This window comes from Rhipicephalus sanguineus, chromosome 1 (genome assembly GCF_013339695.2).
Source record: "Rhipicephalus sanguineus isolate Rsan-2018 chromosome 1, BIME_Rsan_1.4, whole genome shotgun sequence".
Classification (NCBI taxonomy): domain Eukaryota; kingdom Metazoa; phylum Arthropoda; class Arachnida; order Ixodida; family Ixodidae; genus Rhipicephalus; species Rhipicephalus sanguineus.
The window spans coordinates 298,174,977-298,197,406 of record NC_051176.1 but is presented as its reverse complement, the minus strand read 5'-3'; the positions used below and the strand labels follow the sequence as shown (position 1 = coordinate 298,197,406).

At 47.6% G+C, this 22,430-nt stretch overlaps 1 protein-coding gene across 2 annotated transcripts in view; it reads right to left on the bottom strand.

The window, feature by feature from the left end:
• Nucleotides 1-20,247, bottom strand: part of LOC119379341 (sushi, von Willebrand factor type A, EGF and pentraxin domain-containing protein 1) — a 166,821-nt gene extending 146,574 nt beyond the window's left edge. The window contains exon 1 of one of the 2 annotated variants that reach the window (XM_037648621.2): nucleotides 19,856-20,247. In XM_037648621.2, coding sequence (XP_037504549.1) covers nucleotides 19,856-19,886 — 31 coding nt within the window. In that variant the 5' untranslated portion in view covers nucleotides 19,887-20,247. The remainder of the gene's footprint in view (nucleotides 1-19,855) is intronic. The other variant, XM_049411937.1, reaches the window with a different exon arrangement.
• Nucleotides 20,248-22,430: the final 2,183 nt, after the last annotated feature.

Sequence of the window (22,430 nt, the reverse complement as noted above, 5' to 3'; positions counted from 1 at the left end):
TTTGACGTTGCAATGGAGTATTTGCCGATTCCTGCAACGTCAGTAGCAGTGCTGGGCAGCATCGAAGATACATGTATCTTCGATACTATCTTAGATACTCTTAGGGTATCTTGTATCTGTATCGCAATACGTCTCGCAAAACAAGTATCTGTATCTGTATTTCCGATACTTTGAAGAACGTATCGTGTATCTTAAGATACAAGATACTGCGATCGCCCCACCACCGTGCGAAGCAATAAACGTTGGCTGAGCTTCGCTTCTCAAGCTGATACTGCTGCCTAAGTCATCAGAATAAAACTATAGGCAGTGACATTATTTTATCTTTCCGCAAGAGTTTTCCAGCGAGGATAGGCGATACGCTCTGAGCGTCCCTGTATATTGGTTGAGCCGAGTTACGCGGTGGCACTCGTGACGTCTCGACAGACGAGCGCGCGAACATCTGTGCCCAGCCGAATTTTTGTTTGATCGCTTTTTTTTTTAAGTTTTGTCAGTGCTATGACCACTTGGCACTTCGCCACTCTCTGTACCGCGTACTACAATGCGTGCAGCGCCTTTCGCACACATGCTGATGACGCTGTGGAGTCATTATTGAAGTTCTTCTTGTGTGGTGCTTCGTTACGAAGTCTGAAGAATGCAAGAATGGCGGGTTGCTTTACGTCTCATGGCTTTCACATATAGGGGATTTGAAAGACCTCGTGGATGTAAGTTTGCATTACATGCTATGAGATTGACTAATATGCAAATAAGATCCCAACAGCTATAGTACCATATTGGAACTTTAGCGCACACACACGAGGACACACAAGAAAGAACACACGGACCAGCTCTTGTGGGTCCTCGTGTGTGTGCGCTAATGTTCCAATATGCAGCAAAACCAACTAGCCCGCTTTTCCGTATTATTACAGCTATAGTACCAACGGTACCGATGCTGGATTTAGCAGAACAAGCATTCACCTAACAGACGTTATCTTGGCGTACGTCTTTTTTTCATTTATTCAAAGAGTTTTTAAAATCATAATTTGATTGTTAGCAGACGTTCTTTTTTAGCTGTCCATTCCATACATTACCTATGACTATTTTTTTTTTCTGCCGGTCTGCTTACTGCAATGTGCCTTTAACGTGCTGCCAAGGCAAGCTCTCTGCTTTATTCCCAGTTTTAACTGTTTGCGTCATTTTTGCTACTGTTTACATATTTATATACCACTTGAATTTACTGCTATGTAATGTTGATGTTGAGAACAAATATATAATAATCCGGGCGCGCCTTGAGTATACAGTAATGATAATTCTGCTTACTGCTAAGTAAAATAGCAAAATTGAGTTGGAATTACAATAACGTAAATTATTAGGCGCCATCTTAAATACGTTCGCAAAGGTTTTAGAGAAACACTGTTATACCAAATGCTCCGTTTTTCTCATGAGCGCCCCAAGGATTCGTTTTACGCCATTTTCCATAGCCACTGAATTTAATTGTCGTTGCTATGAGGGGTTACCCGCCACGATTGTCTAGTGGTTAGGTTGCTTGTCTGCTGGTCCGAAGGTCGTGGTAGCCGGATTTCGATGGAGGGAAAATGGTAAAGGCCCGTGTGCTTATATGTAGGTTTTAGAACCCCAGGTGGCTAAAATTTCCGGAGCCCTCCATACAGCGTCTTTCATAATCATCGCGGTTTTTCAACGTAAAACAACAATTATTATTAGCTCTTGTGGGTGCTTCGTGTATAGTGTTTCTGTGCTTATTCGCTGTGTTTGATACAGAACCGCTTTTATATTTTACTTAGATATATTTGTTTTCGTTGATTAGGCTTCCCTGAATTATTTTACTGTTGCTAATCACCAGGTTACCGGATCTAGTATAAGTGGCAATAGTGTGAATAGCGGCGGTGTCCTGCAGCGCTTTGAGCAACTGTACAATACGTCTGAAACGTTTCTGGGCTGCACATGTTCTTGGTGACGTACACCTGTCCGGTGATCCGTTATTGCGAAAACCGCAATATGTTTACCGGCAAGGTAGAACTCCACAGCGGCATTTGCGCCATCGTGCGGAGGCTTCTTATTGAAGTTCATATGGTATAGTTGACAACCCACTTACTGGTCAACAAGCAGAGCTGCGACTCCCATGAATTACAAAAGCTACAAGCAAGAAGCGCTATCAGCGAAATGTATAAAGAGCAGTCACGTTAAGCAGCTAGCACAACGCCAACAAGTTGTTTCGGAATGAAACAGATATACCTTGAGCAAGAAGTACAAAACTTTTGAGATACTAACAGAGTTTCCATTCAAGTGAAATACAATTGGTCGCAGTTAATAAATTTGCAAGCGAACATTGACGTGCATAGGCGTTTAATGCTGCATTATATAGATATATAATAACAAATTTGAGAATGTATCGAAGTATCTTAAGATACAATTGGTATGTATCGTATCGGATACAATCAGTGTTGCAGTATCTTGTATCTGTATCTCAAATACTTCTTGCCTGAGTATCTTGTATCGTATCGCGATACAATTTCAAAGTATCTTTGCCCAGCCCTGGTCAGTAGCATTCGAGCGCCCTTTTTCGCATGCTGGATGTGTGGCGACCCAAAGGAGGTGTAGGTTGTCGCTCGAGCATCTGGGGCAACTGACAATTCTTCGCTCAGTAGAAAAATGCATGTGGTTTGGAGCAGCAACCCCATCAAACAAAACAAAAGGGAACTGTTGAGAAAGTTAGCAGCACGGCGATTCGCCAACTTTCACCAAAGAAGTTTATTCTTTTCTGTAAATTTCACACTTGCCCGCGCGTCGTCTTGTTGCTTGTTTTGTTCGTGTTCGTTTTTTTGCCGCGCTGTTTCATCGTGTTGCCGCATAAACGCATCTCTCCTTACATTTGATAAACGAGTAGTTTTCGTCGCCTGTAGTGTCAGTCGCAACTTTCTTTATATTTTATTCAACCCTCAGATTTTCCTCGTTTCTTGTGTAAGTGCGGCATTCTAATATGCGCTGCTTATTTCCTGACTGGTTCTTAGTGCCGTTCTGTTATACTCTTTAGTAAATAAAATATTGTTTACCAATGAAAGAGAGAGAAAAAATATATTACAAGGCAGAGATGGTGGCCTGAGCTAGCACGCCCCTGCCTTCTACTCTGCACCGGGGAAAACGCAACGGGGGAAAAAGAGCGATGAAGTACGGTGATGGGGAGAGGATTGGGTAATCCGTATATACATAATAAGACACGTTTGCTAGCGTAAAGAAGACAAGGACGCTAGTAACCATCTTTTATTATGCTGTTTACCAACTAGCCCAGCTGTCCGTCTTATAGGGTATATATCATTTTCATAATTGTTCAGCTAGCTTTCCTGCGATGCGGTGAGCCCAATTAATGGCAGCTAGTGACTTCATCAAACAGAGTGTTCAAGCGTGGTTTGCTTGCGCTGGGACGCGAAAAATGTAGACTTGGCTTTCTTGACACGAACACGCATAATAGACAAACGCCAGCACGTGCAACTACGACCTCGTCTCCACTTGAAGCACGAAAGTTGCCGCCATTAGTTGAGAGAAAATGTAGCGCAGGAATGCGCACTCGCGAATTGTGAACCTTTATAGACCCTTTATAGACCCTTTATAGACCCTTTATGATTTATGTAATCCGCAACTTTACGCGTCGGTTTACCGAACGTCTAGCATCCAGTGCATTACTATTGAAGAAGTGACCTTGTAGCACTTAGTAATACTGTATGGCCGCATATTTAGGGAGAAATACAGCTTTCAGCTAGAGGCCCCCGTCTTCTGCTGTGACAAGAAAGAAGGACAGTCGGGAAATTTATGTTGTAATGTCTGATACACTAGGTAGCGCTCACAGTTCAGGCTGTACGCACGATTGGAAAGGTGCGAGTGGCGCCGTGTTAAGGCAACGATCGGATGAAACATGTGGAGTATACTCGCGCAGCTGCTATTCATTCTAGCCGGGAGGCAGAAACTCATGTCACTCTATTTCCCGCAGTTGCCTGTACCGATGGTCTGTTTGAGGCCAGTATGTTCCTTTGTAATCTCTGCATGGGTGATCTCAAGGAAAAGATCGCTTCAGTCCGCAATCATAGTATTATGTAGGGCTTCCACAATATCTAACCGACAAACCGAGAAAAGACGCCATGCTCACGAGAGCGAGCATCTTATTCCTCTTCCTTCTCGTCTCTCTTTTACCTTTCTCGGGAGTCCCTCACTCTCCGCCACACTGCATGTTTCAGCTGCGACTTTCCAACCAGTGTGGTCCCCGAACGCGTCTCCGGGATCGATGAGCTCGAGTAGGCAGGCCTCGAGAAAATACGACCTGCTGCCAAATAGTCCAGGGATGATGGCCACAGATGCTTGAATCCGCGACATCAATCAACGACGACGGGCCCTTTGTGTCCAGTGTGCGAAAGTGGGAATTTTCGCACACTGGACACAAGGGGCCCGTCGTCGACACTTCCGAAAGTGGGAATTTTTTATCGTCAGCGAGTCTGATAAAAAGATTTGGGTCCATATCAAACATGAACGAAGCCTCTCAAACAAATAGATATCGGCTTTAAAGCACCCATAAAAAACGTCGATTAATCGATTAATCGATTAAAACATTCCACCGAAACCAATTAATCGATCAAAGGCTGAATCGATTAACGATTAACGATTAATCGATTAAAAATTTTAATCGACCATCCCTATTTGAGTGCCGTAGCGCGGTCCTGTATGTCTACACAAGAAATTCTATCAATTCTTGTGCCTGAGGGTGCCTCAATTTTTGCGTAATTTGGCTCGAAAAAAACGAGGCTCGCTGAAACAAAACGAGCAGCCGGAAAAAAAAAAAAAGGCCTTCGAGGCAACACGCGCAGGGAACACTCTCCGCAGTGCATGACGCTCGCGATTCGCATAGGCTTACACGCTTCAACGTCAATTTACTCGACGAGAGAAAGTTTCTAATGAGTCTTTTGGTTGTATAGAGAAACCGAGCCACAAGCTCGCCAGCACTGTCGACACCGGCTACGCTGTTTGCACGGCACTCCTGCCTCCCACGCTCGCCAGTGACAGATGATGGGCGCTCATATCAGGGAACGCGAGGCGCTGGCAGCCTGCTATCGCCGCACGGCGTGCCTGCATCCCGTCACCATTGCAGTGTAAAAACATGTGCAGTCACATTATCCCCTTCTGCATTTTCCGGACATAAGATTCCAAGCATATATGAGTATTAAGAAACGGAAGCGCGTTTTGACTGCCGTGGTTTCTGATGAAAATGCGCCCATAATATAGAGGGTATACCTGCTCTAGACAGTCGACCACAAAAGTTTACTGAACACTTGCATGATAAAACTGAATTGCCGCAAATCCTCGACATAAGTCCTCGAATTCAAAGTTTCGTTTTGCAATGGACTTTGCGACCTACGCACAGTCATTCTTTGAGCTAGAAGTGTCGTGTCTTAACAGGGCAGAAATTCACACTTTATGTGGCATCCCTGTCCCCTAAACATTTGTGGCCAACTGTGCATTTCTGGCTATGGTACCTTGCTTTTACAACTTGCTCATCCATGACTCGTTTTGCCTGTGTTAAAGCATCTTTTTTGTCTGCTCCTCGTTTTCTTTTCGTTTTTTTTTTTGTCCCTGTCGATACTTTGAAAACTTTCAAGCGCCATCACTGCAGTCATTGCTTCACTCGTTCATCTAAACAAACTGCTCGCTGGCCAGAGATTACAGCGCGTAAAAAGGTAAGCTCTATTGGCCTCCGCTCATGGTGCGTGCCGAGAGCGCACTGCCAAAGAAACGAACGGTGACGTCATATTTTTGGGTGCAGCTAAGCCGAAAGCACCATTCAATGCACGTTGAACGAAAGAAGGGGAATTTTTAAGGGGCTCGTTTTTCTTGGTTAGGCACAACATTAACGAGAACCAACAAATAATCAAGCCAAGGAAAGTATACAGGACGTTATTTGTAGTAATTATTATACTAATGTGAAGAAATTAAAGTGGACGACTACAATTTATATGATGAATACACGTTACTTAACAAAGTATCGTTTTTCCTTCAGACATTTATCTTCTCCGTCATGTAAATAAGTATTGGTGGTTTCAGGACAGGAGAGACGCTTACTTCTGCAACCCATACGAGAGCGTGGCTCAACGTCGCTGGGCGGAGGGGAAAGGGGAGCGAAAGACGAAAGCGGAAAGAAACCCCTTCAAATCGGCTTTCTTCGCACAGCACCGAGCGCCAGGTCGGGGTACCTCTCTCTCCTTTAGAGAAACCGATGGGTGCACGGTGGCATTGGGAATAGAACCCAGTACCTCCCGCAATGGAGTCGGACGCTCCAACCATTCGACAACCGCTGTGGTGACTTGACCACCGCTGCTCTATGCAAATAGTTTCCGCCGGCTATCCCCTCCCCTCTTCTTTCCGCGCCCACCTCGACCACACCCCAGTCCGCCGCGGTGGTATAGCGGCTACGGTGCTCGGCTGCTGACCCGAAGGTCGCGGGTTCGATCCCGGCTGCGGCGGTCCCATTTCGATGGAGGCGAAATGGCTGAGGCCCGTGTACTTAGATTTAGGTGCACGTTAAAGAACACCAGATCGTAGAAATTTCCGGAGCCCTCCACTACGGCGTCTCTCATAATCATATCGTGGTTTTGGGACGTAAAACCCCAGATATTATTATTATTATTATTATCGACCACACCCCGACAGCTGACCGCCATTCAAGTGTCATGTATATAGACAGTGTGGTCAGCTGTATGATTCTTCCTTTTCTTTTGCTACACGTTATGCATCACCTTACGACGTCATTCACGCTTGTAAATAAAGTCGGTATGAGTCAACCATGAGCTCGGTTACGTAGGCAGTGATGACAGATATATATATTGAAATATTGAATTCTTAGTCACTAATATAGAGCGGTGAGGGCTACTTATTTTTCACCATGTACTAAAGAAAGAAATATGCGCCGTTGTACGAAGGAAATTCCTAACATAAAGTGGTGGCGGTGTTGCTGTTTTACGCTTATGGGAAACAAGATAATCATAGAACCTAGACACTTGTGAAAAATAAATCTTTCGCAAGAATTTGTGTAAATGATCCGCCTACTTAGTTGAGCGCATGACGTTCATCCGGTTAATGTCGCGGGATCTGTGATTCCTTGCTTCTATTGATCAGGTGGCGTAAGATCAATGAAATTTATATAGGCCCCATCCCACGTCGCATGCACCCATACCCACGCGAAACGGCGACAAGCCCGAGCTGCCACCCTTTGCAAAAGACAAGGGGACGCAAACACGTATTTCAATGTCGCAGGCTTATACCCCCCAAAAGTAAGACGGCGACTCCCACGTACGCGGCAGTCGCGACGAATCGGGGTAAGCTAATCGCAGCAGCATCAGTGCGCACGAAATCAAGCGTCACAGCAGAAGCCGCGGCTATAGCGCTGGCCATCCGAGACGCTGAGAACAGGAGCCAGTCGGCTTATATACTGACAGACTTCCAAGACTATTCCTTCGGGGAGTTCTACGGGTCGGCGTCTTTCACATGCTGGGATCAAATCTGCGAATGGACCATGCCATAATCTGGTGCCAAGCACACCGAACTCGCAAACGCACACTGAGAAGTTAACAGCGTTCATTCGCGGCTGCAGTTTTACGTTTAAAAGAGTACACATTGCCGCATGCGTTGGTTTTACATTCCTTCCTATACCTATAAGCGTATGGGCTTGGCGGGCTTTCTCGTTATGCCAAAAGGCTGACCATTTTTTTTCTCCGCCGTGGGTCGACCCACAATGGCACTATCTCAGGGGTCAGCCCGAATATTTATATACAGACGGACGGATGGCTTTTTCATAAGGACTTGTTAAACAATAATAACCATCGTCACCCTATTTTCATGTCCACTGCAGGACTATAAGGCCATACTTCTTAATTTCATCACCCCACCTCGGACACCTCGACCCCACCTCGGTCGTTCTCACTGACTATCGAATATCTATCCTTCCCATTCCGCGACCGGCCCAGGTCAACTATTCGCCGCGAGATCGGGCTACAGGTGGCAGCACCGTCGCCGCGCTAGTGTGGATAGGCGGTTGTCGGCGCGTATACAAACGTGCACAACAGCGCTTCGTTGTGAGCGATGTGACCCGATTTCCGGCAAACAGAATGCGTTGATTGCAGCTTTGTGGTAATATGTGCGCTCTTCATTCCCGAATTATTGCGCGAAGCGTGCCGAACGTTACAATTAGTTGTGAGAGAAGCGTATTCTGCCAACGAATGGGTTGCTCGCCTTCGGCGACAGTCGGCGTTTTCGCAATGGATGACTTTTCCTTGTTGTTTTATTTGTACATGTTTAGCATGTGTTCCACCTACTACGCACTGCTGTATAGCGCGACTGAATTAACTATTTACTTCTTGTTCATTTGGATGCCCCTCAACAAAAAGAAAGCCCGTATTCCTGCGCGATGAGTGGAAATAGCACTTTGTGCACTGCGTGCTCAAATATTCATTCGCATTTCTTATTCAGTTCTCCATGAAATGTAGGACAGCTTATAGGTTTACTGAGGAAAGCTACGTGGCTGACAGCGCTTTAGCGCTACGGAGACGTTTAACACGCACACGCTTGTTTTTATTCCAGTAACAGTACACAAAGGTAACTGTACAGCACGGAAATTTCTTCGATTGATTACTTGCACTACAGTAATGGAACAAAGGTCCGGTTATTTCACGGGACCAAAGTACGTTTTTTCATACGAATAATGCCCGCTGCCTTCCGTCAATTTAAACAACGCAACACAAACGCTCAAGATAATGTAAAGAAAAAAAGATGTGGCTTCACGTGAAATTACTACGACATAAATGTAAACTACGCCGTTTGGATTAATTTTGACCACCAGCGCTCTTTAACGCGCACCTTAATCTAAGTACACGGGTGTTTTTGTATAAATTTCGCCACAAGTTAAAATTGCGCATGGCAACTCAGTTTTGCGATTTCCGTGTCATTTCATCTTCTGTTCTTTTTAGGGGACAATTTAAGTACCGAAGCGTCAGACGTGACTTACCAGAAATATTTCTCTCTAGCGAGACCAGGACCGTACACAACTAAAGCTCGTCGCGTAACGTATAAACAACACCTAACCACAACGCTCAAGTACATGCGAGCCTTTTTTTGCGAGCCTAAAAGGCTATATTGACATGAGATTTAATACTTCTCATCATTAGGGCAACGTCAAGTGCACTTTGCAGTGCGCTTGAACCACTGAGCGGCACCTACACTGATATGACTCTCGTGAACGGAGGGTACGACGACCACACACAGCACTCTCGACAAGTGCACTCTCTGATGTTATTAGAGTACATATACAGCCGATCAATGCCAAATGCTTCTTTACATCGTGTTGGGCATACCTACGAGCGGTTAAAGTTACACTAACGCAAAGGAACAAACCGCCTTTTGAGGATCTACATGACGTACGTGCACATGCAAACACAACGGGGCTAGCAGACGACGCACGGAGCAATCCACACTAAGTGCGGTTCAGCCAGAAGCCGCTAGGCGGCGACTCCGCTCGTTCTCGCGGCCAATAGGATACCGGCTGTCTGTTCTCGTGTCCAGTCTTCCTATCTCTTAAGGTTACGCCTATATCATTAGCGTTTAACACTGCGCTTTAATAAACAGCAGGTTTCATGCCCTGTACCATACAAGGGGTTATCTGTCGGCTTCATAGGAATATGCCGTGTAAGCACGTCAACTTCGTCTTTCGAGTTGACTTTCTTTGGCATACCTTTCTTCAAATTTGTCTGGCCTGTTACTATTGAAATCGGCGTAGGCAAAGCGGAAATGATTTACGTAGCCATCAGAATGATTGAAGAGGAAAGTGATGAACATCCACAAAACTTACTAAATCAGCTCGCATATCAAAAGAAACAATGTAAACTCTCATACGCTCACGCATTGCTCTCTCTGCCGCCGCGGCGCTATCCGAATCTCGCCCTCTCGGGTTTCCTCTGGCACGGACGCCAACGTCGCTGCTCGTCGAGGGGCCTCTCAAGCAAGGTGCGATGAAGCAGGGCAACTGCTTCGACTTGGGCGTGCAGTATCGTGGCAGTACGCCGCGAAGGTTAAAGAAGGACGAGCGCCGATGACGCTTTATTGTACAACGCTCCGAAATTACACCGAGAAATGTTCGAAATTTCTTGGTAAATTTCGAAATGTTCTGCCTCACGCCGGTAGACAGTCTCGGAGGCCTGAATCCGCACTTTTTTATTTATTTATTTTTGATAATTTGCAAGCTTGCAACGCCAGGTGTCGCTCGGCTTGTTCCTGTCGCGGCGCTGTGGCCACCACAAAACACGGCGCGCGCGCCTCGTCATCGTCGCCGCGCATGCGCATACTGTACCACCCCAGAAAAGGTCCGTTATTCTCGATATATTGCTCTTGTTATCCACTCCATGAAAGCGACATCTTGGGTATTCTGCTCCGTTAGCGACAACGTGCATTCTAGATAACGAAGCCGACTCAGAGGATCGGTCCTTGAAAGCAGTATTGAAATACTCGCCGCAATAACCGAACCGTAATTGGCTTGAGTTACCCGATTCCTCAGGACCGAAATAAAGCTATTCATACCATACCATACCTCTTCTTTATAAGCTGAAACTGTAGAACTGCCAAGGAATATTCATCACTCATGGGGATGTCTGAGAGTTATGCATGCAATGCGTGTGGCTACAAAGCGCGCATTAGGGCACTAAGGTCCCCTGTCGGACTCCCTCGCCAACGTACCACTGTCTGATGGCAGACGCCACTTCTTGTTAACAGTCCGTAAATCTCTCAGCTGCTTGGCCGGGATTTATTCAATGCTGGTTGCTTCACTCATCAAAAATAGTGCAACGAGCAACGTAAGAACACTGCACCGCAATTTAAAGGCGCTACATTTGCTGACACCGCTGCTAGCGGAAGACGTTATAGTATATGCATATATGCAACTGTGCTTTTCATCTGTCGCAATTCCACTGTTCTGCATTCTCGCAAAGACCAATACAAAAGAAGAAGAAAATCCTGAAGGGTGCACAGCAGCCGGCAAGGCAAGTGTTTGGGAGCAACATAACATTATTAAGTCAATAATATCTGCACCGCAGCAAGTAAGCAAAAGACTTGCCATCTGCGTCCGCTCGCACAACGTCAAGCTTCGCAACCTCGCTGGAGAAGTATCGAGTTCCGTCCTGGCTGCAACGCTGCGCTCCCGCAAGGGAAGGAATGCTGTGCACTCGGAGATGATACGGAGGGGAAGGCACGATTTCCGACGCAGCTCACTTTCTGAATCGGCCGCGTAACCGCGCAAAGAACAGCGAATAGTTCCGATCATGCGCTGACACATCTGCGACGCCAGTGTTCATCTAATCTGCTAACCGCAATAAAACCGTGCTTGAGTGAAGTCTTCTTGTAGTCATAAATCTACCCACGGTGCTTGATGTACATTTATCACTGCAAAAACAGTCTACAATGAAAATTTCCGACGAACCGCTAATGAAATCGCTTGTGCCGCTAATGTAGGAACTAGAGACATGTCCATCTAATGCAGCCCTGGGTGCTAGACTTTGGCGTGAGCGATGCGCCCGAGCATGCTATATTCTTAGCACACTGCAAGTCTACGATAACCAAGTGCGTATCCAACAAGTTAATGAATAATCTCTTAATAAGCGCCCGACTTTCGCTTAAAAACAGGCAAAAGATCTACAGCACTTGTTAGAACTTGCGTGAAGCGAAGCTCTGTTGCAACTTTTTGATTAAATATGTACACGCGAGTGAGACATGACGCGGGGAGTTTCATTTCTAACTACGTGCACAGGTCTTATTCGCATTTCTCTACAATCGCATCAGTTGCCTGTGTTTGGTTTTGTTGCTAATGCGCATGTAATTCTTCGTGTTGTGCACCGCATTATGTAGCATAACGAATGCACGTTTGCCCAACGAGGCGCTTCTTAGCTCAAAGTATGCGCCTCATTTGCGCGTCACATGGGCAGGTAGCTTAGCATTAAATATATAACTATTCACAGGAAGGGCCACAAACATTCAAGGAAATATTTAACAAGTTATGCTATCTATCAAACGTTTCTCTCAATTACCTCACAATAACTCTTCACCCTCCCCCCCTCCCCTTTCTTTTGTTTCTTTTTGCTGCTCTTGACGCCATCAGCGTAAGAACCTTCCTCGATCACCAACTTCTGCTCAGCCAAATGTAAAAACTCACAGGGTCCCTTAGGCATTCGCCTAAGACGACTCGAAGCCGAAAGCCCTCCGGTGTGACAGTTTTGCCGATCACTTCACATCACCTAAACGCCGCTTTATTTTTTTGTAACGCGAACGCTTCAACGACGAAGTGAACGCACAGCTCGCGCGCCCCGATCCACGAGGCGCGTGAGCTGTCATGTTAATTTTTGCACCACACGCCGGCTTCTCGCCGAGGGATGAGCCGTGAAAGGCCTTCGCCTCGACAACAACCACCCCAGGAGTCGCGGAGACAAGGCCCGAGTCTGACTTTTGCGCGATACACGGGGTGTCCGCGCTAACAGTAACAGGGTACACAGCGTTGCGCTCGGAGTCTTTGTGTCCTGTATTTTATTCGTTCTGTACTGTGTCTGGGCTGACTAAGCGCACTTTTGAAGATGAATGAGCAGCATCTAGCCCACCTTATAGCTCTCTTCAACGTTAAAGGAAAAAGAAAAAGCCGTCCGTTATGGAAGGAAGGAAGGAATAAACAGGCGGAAAGACAGGGAGGCTGTGGATGATCCAATATGGGGTTATGAGACTTGCCTATACGGTATTCAGTAATCTGTCCTCTCCTATGGGCAGCATAATTTCTTGCACTAATTACTGGGCTAATTAGAAACAAAATGTTAAAGAGGTAAGACCTTGGCTAACACACACCCTATACATATAGCTTTAAATTGACGCCCAGTCCCTCCATTTACGAATCAATTCTGCCCTTTGCGCTTTTAATATAAGCTATTGCCTGGAAGAAAGAGATAAATAGTAGAGAAGGAAAGGCAGCGAAGTCGACCAGTTTAGTACAACCTGTTTGCTACCCTACACATGGGAACACGGTGGGGGAGAATGAAAGGTGGAGAGGAAAGAGAGACAACACACAGCACAGCACACACAATGAATCACAGTCCGTCACTCTTGCATGGTAGACGACATCACTGTTCCAAGTCCTTTTAAAAACCTAAGGCACGTATTCTGAAACGCTCCTAACCTCGGTGAGGGGGCCTCAACTGCTTGAGGACGCCTTATCGCGTGTTCTGGAACGCTCCTACCCAAGGTTTCCTCACTGAGGTCTTCCTCGGCGCTCCCTTAAGGGCAACCTTAATGCCTCCTTACCTCGCACTGAAGGGGTGCTTCTCTGCAGTACTTGTCAACGACACTGTATCACATTTCTTATTTCAGATCGATGCCACTACTGCACAAGCTCTGTAATTATAGCCTTCTCGTCGTCGCTGGAAAATTGCTTGCTAGGCATGTTTTAAAACGTGAGGCTTTTTAACGGCTGTCAAAATTTTCCGTTAAGATGGCGCAGCGCGAAGAGGACAAGGTGCACAGCGACGATGAAGATGGAACGCTCACTGACAACTCAAGCTTTATTATTTCTTGCAGACGTTTTATAGGGAGTGCGAAAAAGCAAGGAAGAGGCACAAGGCACGCGAAACGGTACATATCGAATCGCCCATCGTCTTCCAGGAACGACCGCTCTCCCTTGGATAAGTAGCACCTTCGTCGGCTTCAGCTGCGATGACTTCTGTCGACATGTGAGGATGGTTTCAACAGACATTGGTCTATTGTCAAGGTGCGCTAGCGCAGACCCCAGGGACTGTCTCTGAATATTATATCCTGGACAATTTTTCGGACTTTAAACACTCACTGTCAATCTATCACGCGGCACTCCTAAAGGAGCGAAGCGACGTCATTCCACTTAGCCGGACAAGGGCAGCTAGGAGGGAGACACCTCGAGCACGCAGTGGCAGCCCGCGGTCACACAATGGCGGCAGCCTGCGGCCACCACACGCACGCACCATATCCATCACGCGCAAACGAGACGGTCGTCCCGACTGGACTGCCCCAATCGTAATACGACACACGCGGCGGCGGCCAACGCCACATCGACCGGGGTAATTGCCTCGCGGACAACGCGCATGCACGCCGGCGACTATACGACCCACAGACACGGCCTCTCGACCGTTGACTCGGCTCCCTTTCGTTCCGTCTCGCTCCGCGCAAAGAGGGGAAGGAGGGAGGCTCGGATTCCATCCATCGCGATTTATTATGGAAGTAGTCGAAACCAGTTGCACGCACTCTCGGGCACGTTGATCCGAGACAATGATGCCATATCAAGCCTTCATGGCGCGACGCCTTTGGCGTCCTGGTAATGGATACGTGACCACCGCGGCTGCACGTCGAAGCCCCTTGGAACAGAAATGGAGCGAGCCATTTAATTTTGATAAGCACGTCTTTGACTTTATATATACAAAGTGTGTGTGTGTGTTTATATTTATATATATATATATAAATATAAAAACACACACACACACACACTTTGTAGAATGCACGATGAAAGCTGCGAAAACTCAACGTGATCGGATTCACGAAGGACGGGTCCTATACTCGGGGACAACTTTCTGTGGCAATGAAGGGAAAGCTACAGAGCCACAATGCACGTATCCTATCGCTAATGAATGTAGTCCCAGAATTGCGTCCGTAATTTCTGCGCGAGATATATAAACTACTCCTTCATTTTCTACATGTAGCTTTTTGAGACGGAACGCAGCGCACACAAGCGAGATATTCGTATTTCTTTTACTATATACTTGTCACTTTGCGTTTTTGCGTGCTTGAAAAAGTCGCGCCTTTTAGCCGTACCTTAGACGCCGAGCAGCGTTTGCGTCGAAATGCAACGCTAGCCATCACTTTCCACGGCGTTACGAGACGCGCGCCAAACCGGACTACTTCGCGTAGCAGTACATGTGCAGAGGCACCGCCCCCGTAGCTTTCCCTTCATTGCCACAGAAAGTTGTCCCTGAGTATAGTTGACCGCAAAACGTATATTTTATTTGTTCGCGTTGCAACGCACAAATTCAACAGGTCTTGCTCATCTGTAGTATTCGTGCTCTGTGTTGTATTCGCATTAGACTACTCAATGAACACTGCATGTAGAGTGACACGTCTTTCCTAACACCTTTTAATTATTACGGCGCGGACGTTTTCTCGTCCACTTCCATTTCAATAATTTTCGCAATTGGGTTAAAACAAATAATTTTTCTCGTGCTTTGCTTAGCGGCGTTATCCGTTCATACGGTTGTGACTATAGCAAAAATAAGGCCCCTCGGTTCCCCTTCGAAATTTTCTACACCGATGCACCCGTCGCGGTGGCCACGAAGGCAGATTTCGGATGGAAGCAGTCGGCAATAATCTTATCTACCGAGCCTAAGAGGAGCGTTAGAATTAATTCACGGTCCCTTCCTATGACATTGCGTTTATGGATCACTATGCCGTTTCGTGAGCCCCAACAGTCTACCGTGATACAGAGCAGAATTTCGAGAAAGGCTTTCCCGGAGTAGATAAAAGGGCACTAACTTATCTGAAACACACGTTCAGGTAGATTAGAAGGACCTAATACTTTGAAGGATCCGTCCACGTCGAAGCTGCGAGGTTACTATCACCTACACTTCGTAAGTAGGGGTGTGCGAATATTCGAAAGTTTCGAATATTCGTCGAATATTACATTCGAAGTATTCGTATTCGATTCGAAAATTGTGTATTCGAAAAGTTTCGAATATTCGATAACTTCGAATATTCGAAAAATTCGAATATGCGATTCGATTATCATTCATAAAATAACTCGTCTTCCACATTTCTGCTGCGTTCGTATAGCTAAAAACGTTGCCCGAGAGGAGCGATAAACATCGTAAGTACACGGAGGCACGATATCTGCCGGCGACGAGAGCCCCAATACGTATTATTCATTGCTGGTGCATCTCCGACGTGCAGCGCTGTTGGCGATCATGTAACCGTACATTTTCAATATTATGCGGCCGTAACGTGCCGCACTACTACTCGTTCACTATGCGGGACCACTTCTGAAGAAAGACAGTGACCCACGTGGCTGGTGGCTGACTGTAGGCACCTTCAGATACCCCAGTCTGGCAAAGCGTTGCCCCATGTTCCTCCCTATACCAGCCACTTCTGTTCCAAGCGAGCGTGCCATTTCAGTGGGGGGGGGGGGGGGGGTGTCTCTGTTAGAAGGGAGCGCCTGCTGCCTGATCATGTGGAGCAACTCATATTTCTTCATGATAACATCTAGTCATTACTTTCATTGTGCCGTGATATTTGCTTGTGTTCTGATGTGCATTGTGCTAGCCTGGACATTGTGTTCTGGAGATAGCAGTTTATGTTGTGTTGGCAGTCAGGCTGTTAATGTTTTTTTTTTCGTATAGCTACATGTTAAATAAAATATTGTTACTGTGGAGGCATTTTTCCTTTGATATTCGATATTCGATTCGATATTCGAAGGTGGATATTCGTATTCGATTCGTATTCGAAAAATTTCATATTCGCACACCCCTATTCGTAAGCACAAGTGCGCACGCACTTCAACCCACTACGCTTTAAAATTTTGAAATGCGCAGCAGGAACTCTGCTTTTCCGCCTCGGCCGATTGACCCTGTAAATGCTGCCACAATACTTGCACATTTGAATATCGCAATACGATAGAAATAACTTCAGTAAAACAATGAGAAAATCCACGTTCACCAGCGACAACTTGTCATCAGGGCCAAGAGGGCAGTTGAAGCCAGAGGGTTCCTGGACTAGGGAGCCCTCCCACCTTAGGGTGATACCGAGCATCGCTCGGAACACTGTTTCACAAATAAACGTTTATTTCTCTCTCTCTCTCTCCTCGCCTTTTGCAATAATACGGCATATTGTATATGAGTGTATATAGGATTTCACATTCTCCGGATGCAGTAGTTGTTGGGGAGTGGAAGAGAACGTGTACAGACATCGTACTATCCGGCGGTCAGAGAATGTAGAGCTCAAAGGGGAGCCCAGAGATCTCGCTGTTTCTATAGGGTCCCCTTTCGAGAGAAACCTTCGAAATAGAGCAGGCCGTGGAGCACCCGTCAGATCAGTGGCGGATCCAGAGGGGGGGCGGTAGGGGCGATCGCCCCCCCCAAAACATGTGTCAGCCCTCCCCCCCCGCCTGCCTGCAGTGCCTGTCTCTCCTCATCCCTACCCTACCCCCCACCCCCCGGTCAGATGAAGGAACCGCCCCCCCCCCAAAGTTGGCACCTGGATCCGCCCCTGGGCTGAGACAGCGTGACTAGAACATGGACGCAAATGAACAAACAGAAGACAAGCGCTGTGCTACTAATCAAATCTTTACTAATATACGTTGGAACCGCGATATAGCGCACAAGGTGCATGACCTCTATCGGCTACCACATCGGTCCGGATCCAAATGCTGAAAAAGACAGATTCTAAAGGAACAGAAACGAACGCGGGGACGCGCGACAAGGGGTGAAAGAATTGCGATCCACCCATTTTGTAGCCCGAAGGTAAAGAAGAAATCCGCACGGAATTTTCACAAAGAAAGCTTCATAGGTGAAGAAATATTAGTGCTCGATCGGAATCTTTCTTTAACTAGGAAGCTTTCTAAGAATCCAGTGCGGCTTGCCTGTGTAGTTTCGTGCTACGAAATAGGGAAGGACAATTTTTCCCTTTCATAAAGATGCCTTCAGTAGAACCGATTTGCCAAGTTTATTTTGCGTCCAAGCCGCCTCGGATGGATGAATCTATATATGCCACTGGTTAAGCCAGGCCTCTGTATCACGTAACCCCCCCCCCCCCATTATTGCATTTATTCAAGCCTCCTGCCGTCCCGATATGGGCAGTGCGCAATCGAACACCTCGGTCACTGCCGCGCTATTGACTGAATCTTATCACGTAACATGGGCGACAAACGACTACACAGCAACATATCACTCTCAAACACGGCTGCTTATCTTGAAGAATCGCATACCGCCGCTCAAGGGCTTGTTCGTGTGCTGGCGGCAAATTTTTTTCACATATAGGTTTTACGTGCCAAAATAGCGATACATATAGCACGCTGTGTACATGGTCGATTCTGACTACCTGGGGTTCATGCACCCTTTGCACTTATATGCTGGCGATGTATGTGTGCGTGCTATACGAGTGGGGTATCCTGAATTTAATAATAGTTGTAGTAAAGACAGGTCTAATGCAGCCTACATTTCAATGTGTCCACAGTTATTAAAAAACAACAACACATTCAATGATCATTGTAGTGTGCATGACTTTTCTTGTATTTGAGTTCTTATGAAACTGATTAAAGCAAATACGTTCTAGAGAATTGCTTGTCTTTTGCTAAATTCATCAGAAGGTTGTCTATCCCTTCCAGCTTACCGATGCGTCCACGTTGCTCCTTTCGTAGCACGCATGTGTAAAACAAGAACATCAAATGCCCAGTCCGCTACGGTGGTACAGGGGTTACGGCGGTCGGATGCTGACCGAAAGTCGCGGGTTCGATCCTGCCCGCGGCGGTCGCATTTCGGTGGAGGCGAAATACTAGAGGCCCGTGTACTGTGCGATGTCAGAGCACGTTAAAGAACACCAGATGGTCGAAATTGCCGCAGTCCTCCACTACGGCGTGTCTCATAATTATATATCGTGGTTCTGGCACGCAAACCCCAAGAAATTATTGCTCTGATCAAATGCCCACCAAAATCATCAGTTCTCGAACGCATACACCCTGAGCTGTAATGGCTAGGCACATTTGGTTTTTCACCACGCAGAAGACCGGCAGGAAACGAAGCCGCATTCGTGGCAAGCGATAACCTTTGCTCGTGGACGGAAACATATGAAGAGGCTTCAGAACTCGTATAACAGTAAAATTGAGCTAAATATAGCTCAGTACTTGCAGTCACCTCGTAGAAACAAAACTGAAGAAAGGTACAAGTGGAAAACGCTCGATTGTCACCAACGTCTCGGCCAGCCGGTGTCCGAAAATATATCCGAAATGAGAAAAGAACATTTCTGTGGTGCCACAAAAATCTCAGTGGTGTTGATTGCAAAGTATGACGGTAGGCGTATGTATACCGCTCGTGAAACCACACGCATTAGCAAATACATGCTTAATAGGCATCTATGTAATCGCAAGACACTTCTGGCACTATTTGGAAAGACGCCACAGAGAAACAGAATACTTGATTCATTGCGTCGCGTCCCACTATCGGCCGAGTGAAACGGTCGACAGCGATACGCAACGTAAGAAACCTCGCCCGCCCATTCACTTTCCCCCGTATGCACCGGCGTACGGTCGACGTGCGGTCGAGCACATCAGCACGCCGCTGAATAGTACCGCGTGCATTTGCGCTTGAAGTGCCGCCCGCTGTGTTCGTTATTTGTAATGTTCGTTCTTCGGTTGCTACTTCACCTACTGCGGGCACCAACGCCGCGTGCGGTATTGGGAAAGTGTACACAGCATAGCCAACCAGGCATTCAGAGGCGAGACCACGCATCCGAAATACAGCTCGATGGAGTGTGTTCGCTGACGTTTGTAAGTGAAGTAAAAAAAAAAATTAAGAAGAGGTGCCCTAACATGACGCTTTCTTGTAAAAAAATACAATGCGATAAAGATGTATCAAGTCACTGTGATGACCTTAACACCGTTAACCGAAGAAAAAATGAGTTCGCTCAGAGATTATTTAATTGCGCATAGGTTGCAGTCGGCAACGCCGGCGCCCATGCCATCGCCGCGTCGCTCATCCCTCGCTAACCGTCGGGGAAAGCCCGTTGGAGGTTAGTTGCTCACCGTGCAGCCAGAGCCAGAGCCGGGGGGCCATGCGGAGTGGTAGACGGCGGCGACGGCACGAGCCCGACTAGTAGACACGCGGTGGACGCATCTCGGGAGCAGTGCGGGGCTGGGAGCGTGCGGGGCCTCGGACAGAAAAAAACACAGTGCCTCCTTGCAGCCGCGTCGCGCTTTCTCAAGCCCGCCGCGGGCGGTCTTCAGCAAGAAAGCGCGTGGCCCAACTAGCTAGCAGCGAGTGAGGGAGGGGAAAGAAGGAGTGGGGCGGCACCCATCCCGACCGGCGCTGCTCGTTTGCCGGCTTCCGCTGCTGGCGCCCAGACACGCGGGCGAACGCGCGCCAGACCACAACTCTTGGGTTCCTGCACGGACACACCTGCCCCGCGTAGCACGCACGCGACGTCCCCTAGCTGACCGACGGCTGCGTTGCCGCCCATGCAAGCCGTTCATCCACGATAGCGGCGCACGCCGGCGCCAGAGATAGAGCGGCCGCGACAACCGAAGGCGCGTGTCGCCCGCATCGCCGTCGTGCATGCGTTCATCGGCCGCCCACGCGGTCCGGCATCGCTGCGGTGACCGTGACGGACGGGACGAACAACAAGAAAAATGCGCATACCGGATTCGAGTGAACCTGCTCGGTAAAAAGCCTTACGTAACGCTTCACGCCCGCCACAGTTGCTGCGAACATCGCCAAGCGGTCGGCTGGACCAACGGAGAATTCATGAGGAGCGGCGACAAGGACACCGGTGTCGCGCACTCAGCGACGACTTAATTCGATGCCGGTGGCAGCGCAAGCCTTCGAGCCCCGCAGTGTCCTTCGTTCTCGTTTACCAAGTGAAAAGTTTATAGCCAGAAATCACGGTGTGTCCCCGAATTCATTATGCTAGTGACCTCTCCGTGGAGATGTAAATTATATGTTTGTTCAGTGAGTGTGAACGTCACAAATTTCGTTAATTTCGCACACTCCATCTGTTCACTTCTGGCTGTGCCCGCAAGTATGTCCGAAACGCAGAGGCACCAACTGCTGCGATAGTTTTCTCGGTATTGCCGCGACCGCAGCGCTACGCGGGCAAGGAAGACGACTGTGTTTGTCGTCTTTCTTGCTCACGTCGCTCAAGCTCTACGACTACAGTATGTCCTAAATGATGGGCGGTTGTTGGCCTCCCGACAGAAGCACCAATATTGCGTCCTGAGGCATGCAACCGAAGTCCGCATAAACTTCCCCAAGCTGCTACATCGAATTCGAAGCTAATCGCTTCAATAGTTGCTGCTCCTCACGCAAACACGTGTAACAAGTACTGAAGTGCATTCCACTTCGTTTATCATAAAGCACAAAGTAAGCTTCGTCAGCATGAAACGGCGGCCCCTTCCTTTCGGATAGCACGCCGATATGGCGAAAACACTTAAGATTACATTGTGTATACAACTGCAGCTTGGAAGCGTTCCAAAATAGACGTCGTTTGCATGCTCACTGATCAGGAATGTTACATGTTATAACGCATCATGAACGCACGCAAGAAGAATAAAAAGCGACGAAGAGCATTTTCTATTCTCTTCTCTTTGATCCACTGCCATATTGTTCTAAGTCACAATGTCAATTAAAAGAAATAAATTCTGGGATTTTACGTACCAAAATTCCATTATCAAGCACGCCATAGCCCAAACACCGGCATAATCTATATTAAATGAGGTCACTTAACCTACAGATAAATCTGGGTACACTGTTCGAAATAGTAGGTGCAAAGAAGACGACGGACGAAAAGGGAGACACACACACGGCGGCTCGTCCGTCGTCTTCATTGCGCCGCTACTATTTCGAATCATGCAATACCAACACGCCCAGTTGCTCACTCTCGCGTACATAGGTACACGGGTGTTCTTGCATGTTCCGGGAATGGAGCCGTCGCCATGCTTAGCAGCTAAACGCCACAGCCGCCAAAACTCTACCGAGGGACGACAATTACGCATCTCCATTTTTAAAAAATGCTCCGTGCGCTTTCCTCCCGCTCGACAGCCCAAATGGGACTGGCCGCAGGAGCGTGGCGAGAAATTTTTTTCGGAGGCGGGGGGAGGCTCCAAACCACCCCCTTGGCCACGCCATGGCTGGGCTTGTGGGCACCTTGATGAGTGGCATGCACGCCAGATCGTCACGTGTGTCAGGCTGGCGCACCGAGCCATGTTAATCCTACGGCACCATCATGAGGTGAACAGACCCAGTGCTTCCTCGTTCGATCGCAGCCGTTCGCGTGTAGTCATGTGAGCTGTGCGCAGTTGCAGCCCGCGCATGCTTTATATCCACAAGAAAAGCGGCGACTGGTGACGCCATGCTGGTCTACAAGATTCGCTTTCCCGGCTCGTCACGTTGTGGGCTATACGTATAGCGCTGTTCAAGCACGGTAAGCTTTATTTTAAAGGGGTACTGACACAAAAATTTCCCCTTTTTTTTTCATGCCCCAAGCCCTTAGGAGCCTAGCAAATGTGCTGGTAAGCGTGAGGGCACCCTGAAAAAGGTAATTGCAGCGTGTTTTTGAAAACTAGTTTCGGTTCCTACTGTACGCTGACGTGCAACACAGCATGA